This window comes from Meleagris gallopavo, chromosome 1 (assembly GCF_905368555.1).
Source record: "Meleagris gallopavo chromosome 1, MGAL_WU_HG_1.1, whole genome shotgun sequence".
Taxonomy (NCBI): Eukaryota; Metazoa; Chordata; class Aves; order Galliformes; family Phasianidae; genus Meleagris; species Meleagris gallopavo.
The window spans coordinates 33,794,915-33,811,904 of NC_139404.1; the positions used below are offsets into that span (position 1 = coordinate 33,794,915).

At 40.4% G+C, this 16,990-nt stretch overlaps 1 protein-coding gene across 7 annotated transcripts in view; it reads left to right on the plus strand.

Annotated features, from left to right (window-relative positions):
- Nucleotides 1-16,990, plus strand: part of HMGA2 (high mobility group AT-hook 2) — a 106,925-nt gene that overhangs the window by 15,157 nt on the left and 74,778 nt on the right. The window contains exon 4 of one of the 7 annotated variants that reach the window (XM_085220681.1): nucleotides 12,539-14,465. The exons of 4 other annotated variants lie outside the window; for them this stretch is intronic. In XM_085220681.1, coding sequence (XP_085076807.1) covers nucleotides 12,539-12,676 — 138 coding nt within the window. In that variant the 3' untranslated portion in view covers nucleotides 12,677-14,465. 2 more of the 7 variants (XM_085220705.1, XM_085220711.1) reach the window with 2 other exon arrangements.

Here is a 16,990-nt window from a genome sequence, read left to right on the forward strand (position 1 = left end):
GCTTCTGTCTGGTAGTGCCATGATAATTGTGCTTTTTAACCAATTTTGCTCATTTCTCTCTCAGGGCAGTAATTTTTACCTCATGTGAAGTCACAGCCTAGGAGGTGCTCAAAGGCACATGGGCTTCTTCATAGAGCAGAGAGAGAAAGTTGCGCTGAGATGTCAGTGCTTTCCTCTGGGTGTGGTGAGATCTCATCTGGAGAAGGCAATCTTTTGTCACTGGGAAAGACAGCCTAAGTGAGAAAATAAGGCACAGTCCGGACATCTAGACAGCAAAAGCTATGTGAGGGAAATCCCACCCTTTGGCAGCAGGATGCTGCCCAGTGCGTGCCTAAGCCAGGCCAGAGCTTCTGTTTTTATGATGACCTATTTTTGTTTTTTTTTTGAGTTAATAATTTTGAGTTAATTATTTCATGGTCCATTTGTAGCAAACCATGATTAAGGCAAAATGTAAATATGGTAATAAATAAAATATCTTGTGCCATGAACTTATTTTACGTCTGTGCAGACAACAGTGTCATCTGGGAGAGCTCAAAATTCTGGTTGTCTGAAGAGCTGGAAGGGGCTTTTCTAATTATGAAAACTAGAGTATTAACCTCTCCTTTCAGACTCTTAAATGTAAGGAGTAGGTAAAAACATTGAACTAAATGTCATAAAAGCTTTATACCCATGTATTTACTTTCCAGTTCAGATGATCTGTAAATGAAATCATGTCTCAAATTGTAAAATTTTTGAGAAAAGTGGCTCCAGGAATTCTTAATTTTATCTTACGATTTATAATTAGATTTTAAATGATTTGGGGGCCAATTTTTCCTTTTTTTTTTTAAATTTCCCTATTTAACATTTTGGGGAAGGTTAAAACATCATCCATGATTGTACCAAATGCATAAAAATACACTAAGAATTTATTCTACTTTACCTGTGTTGAGAGAAGTGTATGTCTTCATTTCTCTGTAAGCTCGTCAGCAAGGATGGGACGCTGCTCTTGTCCTTCCTTGAGTTTTCCCTGTAGGTATAAGCAGATGTGGCACCATCTGTTTCAGTTGCAGGTCATCCTGGACATCAAAACAGAAAATCTGACCGTGATCTTTCTTTTTCTAAACTACATTTATGTTTACAGAAGGATATTTCACTAATTCTTTAATCTGCTTCTGCTTCTGTTAAGAGCTATTACAACATCTCCAGTTTAGCTAAAATATGCTTTGATTTTGTCTGTCACTTCAGAATTCTCAAAGGAAAATCTTCTGTTCTACTTTGGACCCAAAGAGGAAGTTTTAATGGGTAAAAATACTGAGAGTGAAAGATACAGCATCTGTAGTAAACAATAAATGGAAATTAAGAGTTCTTTTCTTTTTATAATCTGAGATAACAGGTGTTCAAAAGCTTTAAAAAGTAGTTTTCTTTTTTGGCTGTGTATTTTGATTTTCATAACCCTCATTGCCCATTTTACAAAGGAGGAAACAGAGCACTGAGACTGCTATTGGCAGTTTTGCACCTGCGGTGCCTGAAATCTCAGTTTTGTTGCTGGCAGGGTTGTCAACAATCATACATCCAACTACTTGACAGAGAAAGCGTATCAGCTCGTTCTTGCTCCTGCAGTTCCATTTTTACTGCTGAAAACGCCATGAATGTAGAAGGAGAAGCTGGGCCTCACCTCCATTGAGAATGTACTCCACAAGGTTAATTGCATTGCCCAAGGAAATCTGTAGAAGCGCCAGGAATAGCAGTCAGATTTCCTGGCGTGCTGCCTCTGCCTGCAGCTCAAGGCCATCCTTCCTCAGTGTGGCATGCTCTGAGCAGGTTGGGTGAGGAGGGGAAGCACGCTTTTACATTGTGTCTTTAACCAACCAAGTGTTTTTTTTTTACCTGTTTCTGTGAACTCAGGCGTGAGTATGCAGAATGCACACTACCTCTAGCATACATCTAATTGGTAAGCAGTGATGCGTAGGAGTAAGAAACTGAAGAGATGTGTGTGTTCTTTATATACAGGATAGGGTGAAGAGATCTGGGTCCAGCAGGGGTTTTGTACCCAAGCCAAACCTGAATATAAGCCTGAAAAGTGTTTGAAAACAGTCTGCATATCAGTAGTATTTTCTTCACTTTGTAACTTAATTACATTTAGTGGTCCTATACAGATCCAGTGAATGTGATGACACCACAGCGTCTGATTCTTTGAACGCTGTGGATAAGGTTGATCTGTTTTTCAGGACTGTCCAGTCTGAGCCCTACCTATGGGACAAAGTACTACCAGGCTGCCCCATCCAGCAGTGGTGTTTGTTCCCTGTCCTTCTGCAGGGAGTGGTGCAGAGAAAGTGAAAATCCTCGTAATAAAGAGTGATACAGGACAGAAGATTCAGTGTAAAGATTTCTAGGTTTTTTACAGTTTTTGGCTAATGATGCACCTTATTAAATGTATGTGTCCCAAGTTCTGTTTCATATTGCATGTGTCAGTAACACAGTACCCTTACAAGAAAATACCACATTTACTTTCTGCCACTAATAGAAAGTGGCAATTTTAGGAAAGGCAGTCAACTGCTGTGGGGATGAATTTACTCCTCTCCCATAAGAGCTATGATAATAATGACAGAGTAAAAGTACTTCTGGTTTAATTCTGTATTCTTTACAGACCCAAGTAGGAGATGTGGACACTGAAGGAATGTGGGGCTGATCTTCTCCTAGAAGGGCGAGGGCAGGCTAATATGAGGAAAGCGCTTTTAGGTGCTTGAATGAAAGTCAAGGCATGCTATAAATGCAAGTATTATTATTTTCTCTTTGTTGATTCTGGGAGTCTCACTTGGAATGGCAATCCAGTATTACATTTTTGGCACGGGGATGGATTTTCAGCAAGAAAGTGGTGTTTGTTTTTTTTTTTTTCCAGTAAGTAGCTGTAAAATATCCTGACCAGGAGGTGGCTTCTAATTTTGCTGCACGCAACTTAGAGGAAGGAAATGCATTTTTTTCATCAGTAGTGATGTACTTTATATGTGACTTCGTTAGCATGACTCGTTCTTACTCTGCTGTCTTCAATTTATTTTGTGCTAGGTACCAATTTAAAATACAAAGGGAGCATAGTTTGTGGCAGTGCTTACAAGTGCACCTGTCCTGAGACCTCAGATATTCATCAGACTAAAAGGAAAAAAAACAACAACAAAATAGAGGGACAAGAATCTGACTGTCAAAATTGAAAATTGCGGTTTCACAAAGACCAAAGCAAATAGATTAGGATACAGAGGTTAGTGATTTAAAGACGCAGAACGAAAACTGCAGGTAAAGGAGAAAGAGATCTTTTAAGGTCCCAGATTTTTCAGCCTTCAAAGGGAACCCTGAACCAGGACACAAAGGCCTGGGAGGCTGCAGGGCTGAACGAGAACCAAATATGGAAGAACCTGTAATTATGGTGTTGTAGCTGATAATGTTCATAATGCACTGTTTGTTTTGCAGTCATCTATTATTGCTTGTTCTGAACAATTCTGATTTCCCAGAAAATGCTTATCAGCTCTGCTGTTATTGGAGGCTTTTGATGGGGTATGATTTCTTTGTTTGCAACATGGAGACCTTCTTTCTAGGAAGATAATCTTTTCTGCTGTGAGAGGGAGCTGCTGGCCACCTGGGCTGACAGGAAGGAGAAAGCGGTGGTTTTGTTTTCTGGACGCAGCCATCCCTGGGTTGCATTCCTCAACCTTTTGTAGCCTGCCTTTATGGGAGACCCATTCCACCTAAGCTGCACAATGCCTTGCTAGGATTTTAGGATCCTATCCTGGAACAAGACAGTTGCAGCAATCTGTATGATGAAACCATTCTTATTTCGTTGGTGAAATAGGTGCATGGAGGGATCCACTCACCTCAGTGATGTGCTGTGCTTCCTGCTTTACATAAAATGATCCACTGAGCTGTCACTGAATTAAGAAATCTGTCCTTTTGCTCAGTGCATAGGAAACCAGAAATGTGGCACTTTTCCTCACGCTACTCAGGACCAATTTGCTTAGCCATCATAGGAGTGATCAGTTAATGGAGGGGGCTGGAAGTCCATCTTTATTATAATAGCTGCATTACTGGAGCAACAGAGAGACACTGGGTCCAGGTTGCTTCTCACCTGGAGGTGACCCAAGAGATGTGACATGCTATGAGCTGCTTTGAGAACTCTGCAAACTCAGGGTTGCTATTCAGTGAAACATGTAAAAGTAACATGGCCAAAGGAGAAAAGATGAAAACATGCAGCAGTCTGACATAGTGCTTTAGACACACACATAAAGATCTGAGGTGACATTCCTAGAGCTGCTTTTTCTCTGTTCTGAGAACACTTTGAACGGGAAAATCACTTCTGTCTCAATTTGAATAACAAGTTAAGGCCCTTAACTAAAAACTAATAACTCAATAGCCTTTTTCTTCCTTGTTTTTCTTCTTGGGACTTTTTTCTGCCTGAGTCTTCAGTATCAACAGAAAAGCTGAAGGGTGTCCATCATGCAGGAAAGCACTGTAAGTGAGGACTGAGACATTTATGCAGGAGGTGTGGGAATAGATCTTCCTCACCTTACTATGCAGTCTGCCTTCGAGTGCTCCTGCTCTGAGACAGCGATGTATCAGTTGAGTCTGAGCACTGTGAATGGAGCTGTGTTGTGTTCTGGACTGCAGGACAGCTTCTACATGGAGTTGTGGCCTGGCCTGCAGCTCTTAAGGTTTCTGCAGAGGGTGCAGCAGGACTGTGAGTGGCTATCAGCTGACACTTGGAGTGCAGCACAGTGTTAGCTGGATGTAAGCCTTACTACCTGAGTCTAACAGTTCTGAGCATATTCAGCTAATTGAACTCCTGTGTTCAGAGAGCTTCAAGGTTAAGTAGGAAAATACTGGACACCTGAGGAACTTACAGAGTTACACAGCTGAGAGGAACAGATGTCTTGGATTCCATGCTAGAGCATCCAACAAACGAATAAGATATTATATGTGCATTTTGAAGTGTGGCTGCAAAAATTTTGCTGGCAGCAGCTTACTATAACCTATTTGCATGTGGTTTTGATTCTTTTTCTTACCAATTCAGATAGGATTGTGTGCTGTTATTGCATGTACTATAAACTTCCAGGTGGTTGGTGATTCAGTAATATGTGTGTGTGCTATTTGCGTATCAGTTTTAGGAAGCTAGCAATGCATAATGTATGTCTTTATTTTGACTTTTTTTCTTTTTTTTTTTTCCTCCTTTTAAAATAGACTTGCTGTCTTCAGTTTGTTTTACTCCAGTCTCTCAGCACTGAGAACTGTTGAACTGCAGAACTGCAGGGTCAGATTGTGGTGCTATTTATGATGACTTAAATATCAGCACTGATAAATTACATTTCAAGTAGTGTATTATTGTTGTATATGGATCAGGGTCAATAAGAACAAAGTCTGGCCTGCAAAGGTTGATTGGCTTTGATTAACAGTGATTTGCCAGTGGCAGTCTCTGCTTTGAAGCCATTAAGACTGTCAGTGAATTGGCAAGATTTAGAAACTTTACATCCTGTCTGCTTGGAGTAGCTGCTGGGAACTTAGAAAGCATTCAGACTGCTTGTTCTGTGTGCAGAAAAATCATGACTTTACCCAATACATTGTTTCAATTCATTTTGATTGTTATATCAATTATTCTGGTAGCAACTGGGGCCTCTTGCGAGACGTAATACAAACACGTATGTGATCTTCATTATTGTGATCTTATCAAAGTTGCACAGTGTTAACGTGTTCTTGAGGTTTCCTTAGTATTCACACTGAGCTCATTCATACTCTGGCTGCTCATGCTGCGTTGTTTCCTGTTAATGATGGTACATGCCTTGAGAAATTTGCCCGGGGACTCTCATTCCACAGACGACTGTCTGTTTAAAAAAACGATTCACACAACACATTGACAAAATACAGTACTTGGATCGTAGCTGTAAAAAGGCAGAGAGACAAAGGTAACTGTGCCATGGCGTGCACTCTTGCATTCATTGTCGTGCACTGACATTCACAAGCTGTAGGAGGCAGGATGTGTGTGAAGCGGTCACTTCAGCGAGCTATTTGAAGGCTGGTATATGGACACCTCTGCACTTCTACCTTCCACATTTTTTTCAGAGATGTGTTTCTGAAAATGCCTGAGTGATCTTGATGCTTCCGTTTGTATAACCTTCCTTAACAGTATGTTCAGCAAGGACATACAAACAGAGTATGTCTGCATAAAATAGTTGCTCCCTGGAATAAAATTCTACAGAGGGACTGTTACTGACTTCGCTACAGTTAGGATTTTCTCTCCAAATACTTGTAAATGGTGATACATAAATTGGAAACCACTTCTTAGTTATGCTAACAGAAAGCTACTGATTATGGTTTTGAGTAAGAGAAAGAATTTGCTCCTTAATCTGCAGCATATCTTGAGGGAGAAGGTTTTGTGCATCATATTTTTGGTTTCAACTAGATCAAAATTCCTTAGGTAAAGCCAACACCCACTTCAGAGAACAAAAAAGAGATACTGGGCTGTAGATGTCTTTCGCACGCGCACACAAAAGCACTTCAAAATTGCATATTTAATAATAACGTTGCTCCCAGCAGAAGCTTCTTTGTCTGTGATCACTCATTTCAGGAAGTCCAACAGCCACTATAGGCAAACAAGATACCTTTGTTTTCCAAGAAAGAGATTATTAATCCTGTGCTTGCAAATCACTAAGAAAACTAAGGGAAAAGTTAGGACTGGCATGATCTTTCTGCACAATTATAAATCCTCCTGGTTTGCTTTGTGTGATTATAATTTCAAATAATTAAATAAATGATGTCCTAGAGCAAGCTTTGTACACTGCATGGCTCTGTGTATCTTTCTGTACGCTCATTATCTTGTAATAACTAAGGTGTGTAATAACTAAGGTGCGGCACTCTACTGAGTTATTTAGCATCCTTATTTTTTTATTGACTTGCTAACTTTCATAAGAGCTTCTCATGGCCGTATCACAAAAAAGACAGGGGATGGATTCGTCCTTCTTTTACATTTCTGCACTGGGAGCACTCCGGACACCCTGCATAAGTACAGGAACAGACCTGAACTGTGGCTTCATCCTTTCTCAGTGTCTCTGTCTTCTCCTCCACATTGACTTTTGAGTACTTACCTTGCCCACTCTCCTCACTCAGGGCTGCATAAATGTCATGGGTAGAAGCTTTGAAAAAGTTCTTGTTTTGAGTAATTTGAGCATGATAAGATGGATGAAAAATTGAAAAGGACATTTATTTAATTAAAAAATGTCTGACTGGATTCATTTGAAAGCTCTCCACCAAAATAAACGTCTGGCTAAGAATGTTTCAGGTAACATTTAAGGAGGTCTTACAGCAAGAATTAGACAGAAAAAACTGAATGTAGAGCCTAAATAAAAATGCAGAACTATTCCTGCAGCATTTTGTATGTGATATCTGTGCTCAGACCCTTCCAGAAGCACTATTAGAGCAGGGAATGGAGCATTGTCACTCCTGGGTTCTTAGATTGAACCTGATCTCATTGGCAATCAGTCATATGGCCCTTCTGCCTATTTCTGTCTAGGAAATGGAAATGAAAAATAGTTTTTTTGCGTTTTTTAGGTATTGTCATCCGACCAACCTATATCAGCATTGCTGGAAACTTTTATGTTTACAGCAATTCTGCTCCACATCTCCTGGCTCAGGGCAGTTGGCTTGTGTACCAGGGTTAGCTGTGGAAAGATGCAGTTCAAGAGGTTGCATCCTGTCTTTCTTCTTTCCAGTTTTCCGTATCGCTTTCATTTTTTGGATCATATTGCTCAGCCAGACACCTGGGCTTCTTCTAATAACTAGTTTATTAAGGTTGTCTTACTCTGTCGGGGAGGGAGTAGCCAGATCTCAGAGCCAAAACCATGTCAGCTTGAGGACAGAGGCAGAATTACGGGAGATTTGAAGGCAGTTAAAAATCACTTCATTCCCTTCATATCCTGTCTAAAGCTGTAGGCTTGATTTTGCACTTCTAGAAAGTGCAGCGAAGAACTGTACCCACAGCACATGATTTAGACTGTTGCTGATAGCAAGTTTGGCCCACACACTGCAAGCACCAAGGCTGAGTTTGGATGGCAGCACATCAGAATCATAAATGACTTACAAATGAAAGAGAAAATTTTAAGGGGCATTTTCATACTCGGTGTGAGTGGAAAGTAGAGAATATTGTTTATGCACTTGGGAATGTCTGTGTCCAGTGAGATGCAGTGTTGCCTTTGTTAAATCTCAGATATATTTATATATGAGTATGGATTTTCTCCTTCATACAGAGGTTCTTCTTCCAGTTGGTCTGTCATCATTGACAGACCCCACAATTTATATCATATTCTATAATGATGGAAACTATTGTGTTTCCACAAATTCCCTTTTATAGCAGTCTCTGAACAATGGGAAAATAAGCAGTAAGAGAGGAATTTGCTGTTTTAACTCAAGTATCTTTGGTAATTATCAGAATCTTTGGTAATTATTCTGTAGGGCCAAAATGATTCTTGGTGCAGCACTGCTGAAGGCGCTTGAGTTACCCCGGGGAGGAACTTACCCCCTGTGTCTGGAATGACTTGATGGCAAACATGTGAAGAGGAAGTGAATTTATGCTCCAGTTTAATATATTGGAAAGTTTTCCCTCGTCTGAAAGTCTTTCTTTATCTCTGAATTTCCTGGATTTTGTGGATTTATATTAGATCCTTAATGTTATTTCAATGTATGTTTTCTGGTGTTTGATGTCTTTTGGGTTGTTTTTATTGGGGATATAATATATATAAATTTAATGAAAATAAAAGCACTTTTCCATTGAGGAGGTCACAAAGCTTTCATGAACACTCTGTAGCTACCAAGTGCAAGGCATCTTCTTATTTGAAACATATAGTTGTTGCTTGTGTAGGTAAAGCATTCATTTAAATGAGAAGAAAGATTCAAAAATCTCCAAAAGAACATTATAGCACCTATTTTCCAAAGTTAAATATTAGTGTCATTTTTAATTCTTTAGAAGAGAATTCACAACTTCACGTGCAGAATTCTAGTGATATCTTAAAATGAATGATCTGCAGTATAAATGGAATACCATACAATACGGTTGTTGAAGTCTTGAAAAAGATTTGCTTTTATGTTTTGGATGCATGGGAAGATGAATAAGCAGTTGCATGCTGAACTAATGTGCAAGTTGCTCACCTTTACGCTTTATCCAAATTTCCCATTCTAAGCCCATTGGTAGCCAAGCTGTGTAAAGACTACATACAAAGTCAGGCCTTGAGGATCAGAGGCATTTGAGGATGTGGGTAATGGAGAGTGTCATTTCTGCATTCCTCGATTATTGAGTGGTACAAGGGGACAAGGAGCAATGACCACAGGTCTTTGCAAAGGAAGTTCCCATGGAGCACAGTGAAGGGGTTTGAGCACTGGATGAACTCCGAGGAATCCCTCCTTGAAGATTTTCATAAAGTGAACTAGAGGAGACTTGGCCAACCTGATGTAATGTTGAATTTAGAAATTAGCCCTGCTCTGAGCAGGAAGCTGGACTAGATAGCAGTTAGGTGCCTTCTAATCAGATTTTATGCTTTACCCATCAACACGCAGGAGTATTTCTAATCTTTTAATGGCTGAGAATGTCGGTGGGGTTATCGAGTTTATAAAGGAATCTAATTGATGCACAAATTCTTGGTTGATCTGTTGGGGATGCTTTAGGTTTCAAGATCTTCTGTTATGTTTTTATGTAAATATGTAAAGTAAAGTCACTGTAAAGTCCTTCTGGTGCACAGAAGATGTGGGAATTAGCATGGTCAGACATCAAGCTGATGATCCAGCAGATCTCTCAGATGCAATCAAAGCACAGTTGCCTCTGGGATTCCTGCTGACCACAGCACACAAGGCCCTGTAGTGTGTGTAGAGCCACAGTTGTTTGGTTCTGGTTAGTTTGGTCTGATGTTCATCAAAAATCTTAACTTTACCACAATGTAAGATGCATCATTTTCCAGAGAAAAAGCTCGTATCTATCAATCAGCCACAGAATACTACTTTTTCTGCTTTGGTGAGAAGCAAAGAGAAGCATAAGGTTAACAGTAGGTTTATTGCAAAGTCCTGCGTTCTAGAAGTATCTTTTCAAAATGCAATAAATATGTTTATGACCAGTAAGCTTTTCTGAATGCTTCTGGACCGAGGATGGCAAAAGAAAACCTTCTATGGCTGGTCCATGACAAGCATATGTTAACATACGTTACACATCAGGTCTGGGAAGAGTTTTTATTCCTTTTTTTTTTTTTCCCCCTGTGATTAGTTGCAGGAGAATAACCTATTTCTATTTAATAAAGTTCATCTGCTCAACCCATTTATTCCTTACTTACAGTTTTGCTAGTCCTTTTTTTTTTCGTGATACCATAATCATTTCCACAGCAAATGGTTACAATGTTGCAAACAAAGGACTAGGATTTCAGGTGCAGCATGAACAGATGAACTATTTAGAAATAGGTTTTCAGTTAAATGACTCTGTTAATAAAGAATGAGAGTGAAGGGGAAAAAAAAACACACAATATGCTGTAGCAACAGAGCTGATTCAAGCTGAACACTTTTAGGATTTCCTACAGAGTTATAGCGTTATTTAGAGGTAATAACATGTAAGTCAGAAATGGATCTTCCACCTCTGCTAGAAATGCTGAAGTTACTGTTTAAAGTTGCTGTGTTTGTCAGAAACAAGTGACATCCCTAAGTGCATGTTGCTTCAGGGCAACACAAAACCCCTAGCTGTAACTATTATTGAAGGAGACACTATTGATTCCTCAAAGACTTTGCTGCGAGTATGACTGCAGTGATAGGTTTTTGCAAAAGCTTCCTTGGACTATCAGCAGCTCTGATGAACTTTTGTGGCATTGCATTCACTGCTGGAGTGACCCAGGGAAAGAATTCTGCCAAGAATAATCCTACCTTTGATGCCAGAAGTTCCCAAATCTTTTTGTTAATGTTTCCTGCTTCCAGTTTCCCTTTAGGTTTTACGGCTTTTCTTTCACATCCACTGCTTAGTTGTCATCAAGCTCGTAAACCCCACTTGAAGGAGTCAGGACACTCCTCAAGGCAGAGGAACATCTGCCTTATGTCCTTACCAAGTAGGTAGGTTTTTAATTCCTGCCCAGTTCAATGGAGTCACAAGTGTGAACAAGGCAACAGATGCAGAAGTCCACAGCAATCAATAGTTTCTGAGGCTGTCTATGTTCCTCTAGCCCTCATTCTTCTTCCTAGAGCACATTGCTGGGTGGGCTTACAAACCACAGAAGCTCTGGGTCCGTGTTCCTTACATTCTTCCTACATTTACTTCACATTGACGGGAGTCTGTCAACATTTTGAGGCTCTGTGCAGAGTTCATGCCACTTTGCCTGCCTGTGGCAGCAGTCTTTCCCACTGCTGCTCCTTGATGTCTTTATCTACAAGTACCTCAAAAGGAGTAGTGAGATTATGGAGACTTTATGAAAGGACCAGCATATCTCCTGGTGGAGCTTTCCTATCTCTGTTCATTCTTCAGCTTCTTGCTGTACAATACCTCAAGACACTATCCATAATTACAGACATTTCAGTTAATGTGGTTGATGAATTATAAGAGATTTTGCCTTTTTTAATTGCATCTGTATTCTCAAGACATCTTTGTCTTGCTCTCATTTCCCCTTCTGATACAGACAGGAGGGGCTTCTGTGTGGGCCAGTAGCTCTAAACCTAAACGATTTCTAAATTTCCTTTTCCCTTTAGTTTCCCATGGGCACTATTTCTTAGTTTCTCAGAAATATTTCCCCTAGGATATGTCTCATTTTTCTGTAACTTTTCAAAGTTTGGACAGAGACTCTCTGTTTCCTGAAGTTTTAATAATTACATCCTCTGTGCCCAGTCATGGCCTGTTAATTGAGTCATACACACCAGGCTTCATAAAGGAATTTTCTATTGCTGCTCCTGAGGCAGAAGAAAGTGTTCTCACAAGTGGTATTGGAGGAACAACAACAAACGTGGAGGGCTTTTCCTGAGCAGCATGACTGGCTGGGAGGGGTTGGTTACTCTTTGTTTATCCATCCTCAGGAAACGTCCTGTGTGAGGTGCTCTTCACTTTTATGAGCTGAGAGAAGAAGAGGTAGAGCAGTCCTTTTGACCAACAGTGGCATTTTGTGCCACTGTTTGGACCAGATGTCTTGAGTAACTCTTGTAGTTGTTAAGCTGGTCACATTTTCCCTTTTTGAAAGTTGGTGGTTTTTAGCAATTCTGGCTAAAGTACAGATTCTTCAGGTACTTGAAAGATAAAGTTGCACAAGGGCAGAAAGTACTTGGCAGAAGTTTTTAGGATCATCACAGTGGCATAGACATCACTGCAGGGATGTGAATTACTTTCCCTTGCACGATAAGTCAGCCACCTGTGGTAGATACATAATAGAGGTAATTAACCACCATTCCTCACTGACTGATTAGTCAAGGTCAGTGGTGACCATCCATCGCCCGTGTGGTCCATGAAGAAAGGAGTGGTTCATAGACGGTCACCCTTCCTACTGTTGCCTGTCATGTTTTTTCTTTCTCTACCCCATGCCAGGTCTGCCAGCCTGCAGCGGGGTGCTGTATGCAGCACCTCTTTTCCAGTTCCCTCTTAGAATCATACAATCATGGAATCCCCAAGGTTGGAAAAGACTTCCAGGATCATCCAATCCAACCATCCACCTGTCACCAATAAACCATGTCCCTCGATGTCCCTCGATGCAACATCTAAACGTTTCTTGAACACCTCTTGCCCAAGTCAACCTAACCTTTGGAAATGATGTTCTCAGAAATATCTACCCAAGTATGTAATGCTTCCCTGGGCCTTGTAGATAAAGAAGCAAGGCATTCAGCTTTGTGAGGGGACTCGCAGATGTGTCTCTATGCACACAGAGACATTCTGGCTGTGGCATGGGTGGTTATTTTAATCTCAGTTTCACAGCAACTGTACCTGGAATGATAACATGGGCAACAATGTGAAACGCTTCAATGCAAATGAAAGTGATGAGTGGCGTTGAGTGGATGGTGAGTGGCTGTGGTGAGCAGCCATGTAGAGATCCATCAGATCTGGTTTGATGGCAATGAGGTGGTATATTCTTGAGACACGAGCAAGAGGCAGTATGTAAATTGGATGCCATATGCAAAAGTATAAAAAGCATGTGGTTTGTGATTGCACTTGAAAGTGCAATCTGAGCAATTATTCCATATACGTAAATGCACAGACACAATATTTTTCAAATGAAGAATTTCCAAGGCAAAAAAAAAAAAAAAAAAACAATTGTAATTTATGGAACAAAGTATCATTGCAGTTCAAAATTTTGAATTCTAATGTTCGAACACTTGGTAGACTCAAAATTAAGATTATAATCAGGGGAAAAAAAGTTTGAAAAGTATGTAAATGCTTACTTGAAGTCAATCAAGTTTGTTTTCTGTGATGCTTTGTGCTAGTTTGTACCCAGTAATAGCAAAGCTTCCCAAACTTGGATTTCTCTGCCAGTAAAAGAGTACATCTTGCTCCAAAAGTCATACACACTTCTTTCATGTCTTTAGTTACAAAAATGTTGTACCTATAAATAGAAAATTGTCATACAAATCCTTAAGTTACGTATCTGAGGAATAAATAATACGGAATGGTATGTATGGTATATATAAAATGTATGGAAATGTATCAAAGCAAGTTAATGGTTTGGCAAGCAGTCTCTTTCTGTGCAAGCAGCTAGGGCTGCATTTAATGTGGCGCGTCCTGCATGTGGCATTCAGATCACTGCAACTCTTCCACTAAGTTCACTGACATGTGCACTGGTTTTCTTAACGTGCTCAGGAAAAGGAAGCTTTGCAGCAACTAGTCTCATTTAGGAAAGTAATGATAATGCAGTAATAAATATGAGAGGTAAATATTTGGTGGTGTTATTGAGAAAGGTTAAGGTTAGGTAGTTGGCCATGACTGAATAGTCCTGTCCGTTTCCTGTTTGCATGCTTGCAGTGCTAATTGCTGTTTCATTTTTTATTTTAAAAATTACACATTGATGAGCTGCTTTAAAAGACTGCGACTTATCTTACCGAGCACGTGAGCAGTGATGCACTTTCAAGAGTACTTGTTAAAGAATCATTTCCTAGTGCTACAAACCTAAGAAGCAGTTTTAAATGAGTAACCACTGGATTTAATAAGTCAGCTAATGTACTGCTTAAAGGAATGGGAATAATTTAATATCAAACCCAAGTATTAGATAAAAAACCTGTTGTACCCTCATCTCATAGGCTTGACTCTAGTTTTTAAAATGTGTGGAAGTATTTTCTGTGTCTTCGGTTTGGGCTAATCAGACTTTACAAATGCATTAAACAGACTAGTTGATCCATTACAGGATGTTTTTTACAGGAAGTTATACAGATAGATGCTAGTTCAGACCTTTATTAACATTTCTGGTCAGTGGAGATCTGTGAATAGCAATGAGGCACTGATGTAACATTTTCAATTTACTATTACTATGCAGGTTGCTCTGAAAGTAAAGACTCCTATTTATTTCCATGGAAATGACACACAGCACAATTACACTATTTGATAGAGCAAATTCACAGCTACAAAACATTATTTTTCAACATAGTCACCACCATTTGCTGTGCAATTTCACCAGCAATGAAGAAGAGTCTGTATGCTGTGCTCATAAAAATTGGAACCAGTGGAGATGACCCATGGTCACTGTCACCACTGCTGAAATGCACCACCTACTACCTCTCTGTGCTCACATTCACTGTTGGTCTCCAGAAGTGTTCAGCAAGCATCGATGAATGTCAGTGGGTACCATTTCTTCCATGTGGAGGAATTCAGTGCCACACTTTCGCTTCATGTATGCTTCCATGTCAGACACCACTGTGGCAGACTGCCCCTCTGCTGCCATGTGTCACACGACAACAACATGTAAGGGGACATTGATGGGAAGGTTCAGCCTCTACCGCCGTACCACCACCATCCGCCTCTGACAGCATGGGCGAATGTAATAAAATGAGAAGCATTACTTTTGGAGCAGCCCTCATGCAAAAATGGCCCTTGTAGTTGGAAAACAGTTAGCAGTGGTAAGCAATAAAAGCTGTTTGTTCAGAAAAAAATCCTGAATTTTGATTTCAGTATGTTTGTTGCTTAGGTTGGGTTGCAAAATATTTTTGTTTAAAGTGAAATTAACAAGCTCTTTTACATGGACAACATTTTCCTTCACTTGATCTTTAAAGTATTTCATTTGTTTGTAAGTTGCATCTGCAGGTCAGATGTATTGCTAATTCATCTCAGTCTGTTGCTATTAAAATTAAAATTACCTCCTTCATATAGCAATAATGTAACTTTATGGCTTAAAAAAATCTTTTTATGTATTAAAAGTCAGCACAGGAACAGCATTAGACGCACTAGTGGGAACGCAGAAAAAAAAAAAACCCTTAATATATACATAGCTGTACTACAGTGCTTTTTCACTGACTTTTGGCACTCTTCCCCAAGTGGGAATTTTGCCGACGTCAGATGAGGAGGGCTGAAAGTTCTCTTTCACAGAAAAGTCATTATTGATAGATTATAATATAAACTGATGTGACTGTAGAAGTTGATTTGTTACCTTTAACCATTTTACTAAAAGAGGTAGAATAAATAACAATAAAAAAAAAAAATAAAAAAAAAGTTAATTTTAAAGTCTGTATAATGCAGTAGAAAAGATAATAATTTTTAAAGTACACTGGGATTTTTTTTTTGTTGTTATTGGTATTGATAGTGGTTTTTTAACAATAGTAAAATTGATGACTTTAAAAATTCTTGTAATGTGTTTTGTTTATTTTCAGTGAGAAGTAGTGAGAGTCGGTGTGCCAGTTAATATCTCAAATGCTTATAGCTTTGTAAATTTTTAGCAGATGTTCAGTACTATCAACAAAATGAGTCTCATCTCTGTGCCTGGGAAAATCACGGAACAGATCCTCCTGGATGACATGCTTGATCACATGAGGAATGGGCGTGTGATCTGAGACAGCCAGCATGGCTTCACCAGGGGAAGGTCATGCTTGACCAATCTGGTGGCCTGCGATGATGGAGTGACGGCACTGGTGGACAAGGGAAGTCATTTACCTGGACTTGAGCAAGGCCTTTGACATGGTCCCCCACTACATCCTTATCTCCAAATTGGAGGGATGTGGATTTGACAGGTGGACCACTCAGTGGATAAGAAATTGGTTAAAAGGCTGCAGACAGAAGGTGGTCATCAATGGTTCTACATCCAGGTGGAGGCCAGTAATGAGCGGCATCCCCCAAGGGTTTGTCTTGGGACCGGTGCTCTTTAACATCTTTATCAATGACATCAATGATGGAATCGAGTGCACCCTCGGCAAGTTTGCTGACGACACCAAGCTGAGTGGTGCGGTTGACACGGTGAAAGGAAGGGATGCCATTCAGAGGGACCTCGACAGGCTAGAAAGGTGGGCCTGGGTGAACATAATGAGGTTCAACACGGCAAAGTGCAAGGTTTTGCATTTCGGCCGGAGGAATCCCAGGCATCCATACAGACTGGGAGGAGCGGTTCTTGAGAGCAGCTCTGCAGAGAGGGACTTGGGGGTCTTGATAGATGAAAAACTTAACATGAGCAAGCAGTGTTTCCTCGTGACTCGAAAAGCAAATGGTATCCTGGGCTCCATCAGGAGAGGGGTGGCCAGCAGGGACAGGGAGGTGATTGTCCCCCTCTATTCTGCTCTTGTGAGGCCCCATCTGGAGTACTGTGTCCAAGTGTGGAGCCCCCAGTACAAGAAAGACAGAGAGCTGTTGGAGAGGGTCCAGAGGAGAGCCACGAAGATGATCAGGGGACTGGAGCACCTCCCCTAAGAAGGCAGGCTGAGGGAGCTGGGCTTGTTCAGCCTGGAGAAAAGAAGGCTACAGGGTGACCTCATTGCAGCCTTTCAATACCTAAAGGGAGCCTACAAACAGGAGGGGAATCAACTCTTTGAAAGGGTAGATAGCAGCAGGACAAGGGGAAATGGTTTTAAGTTG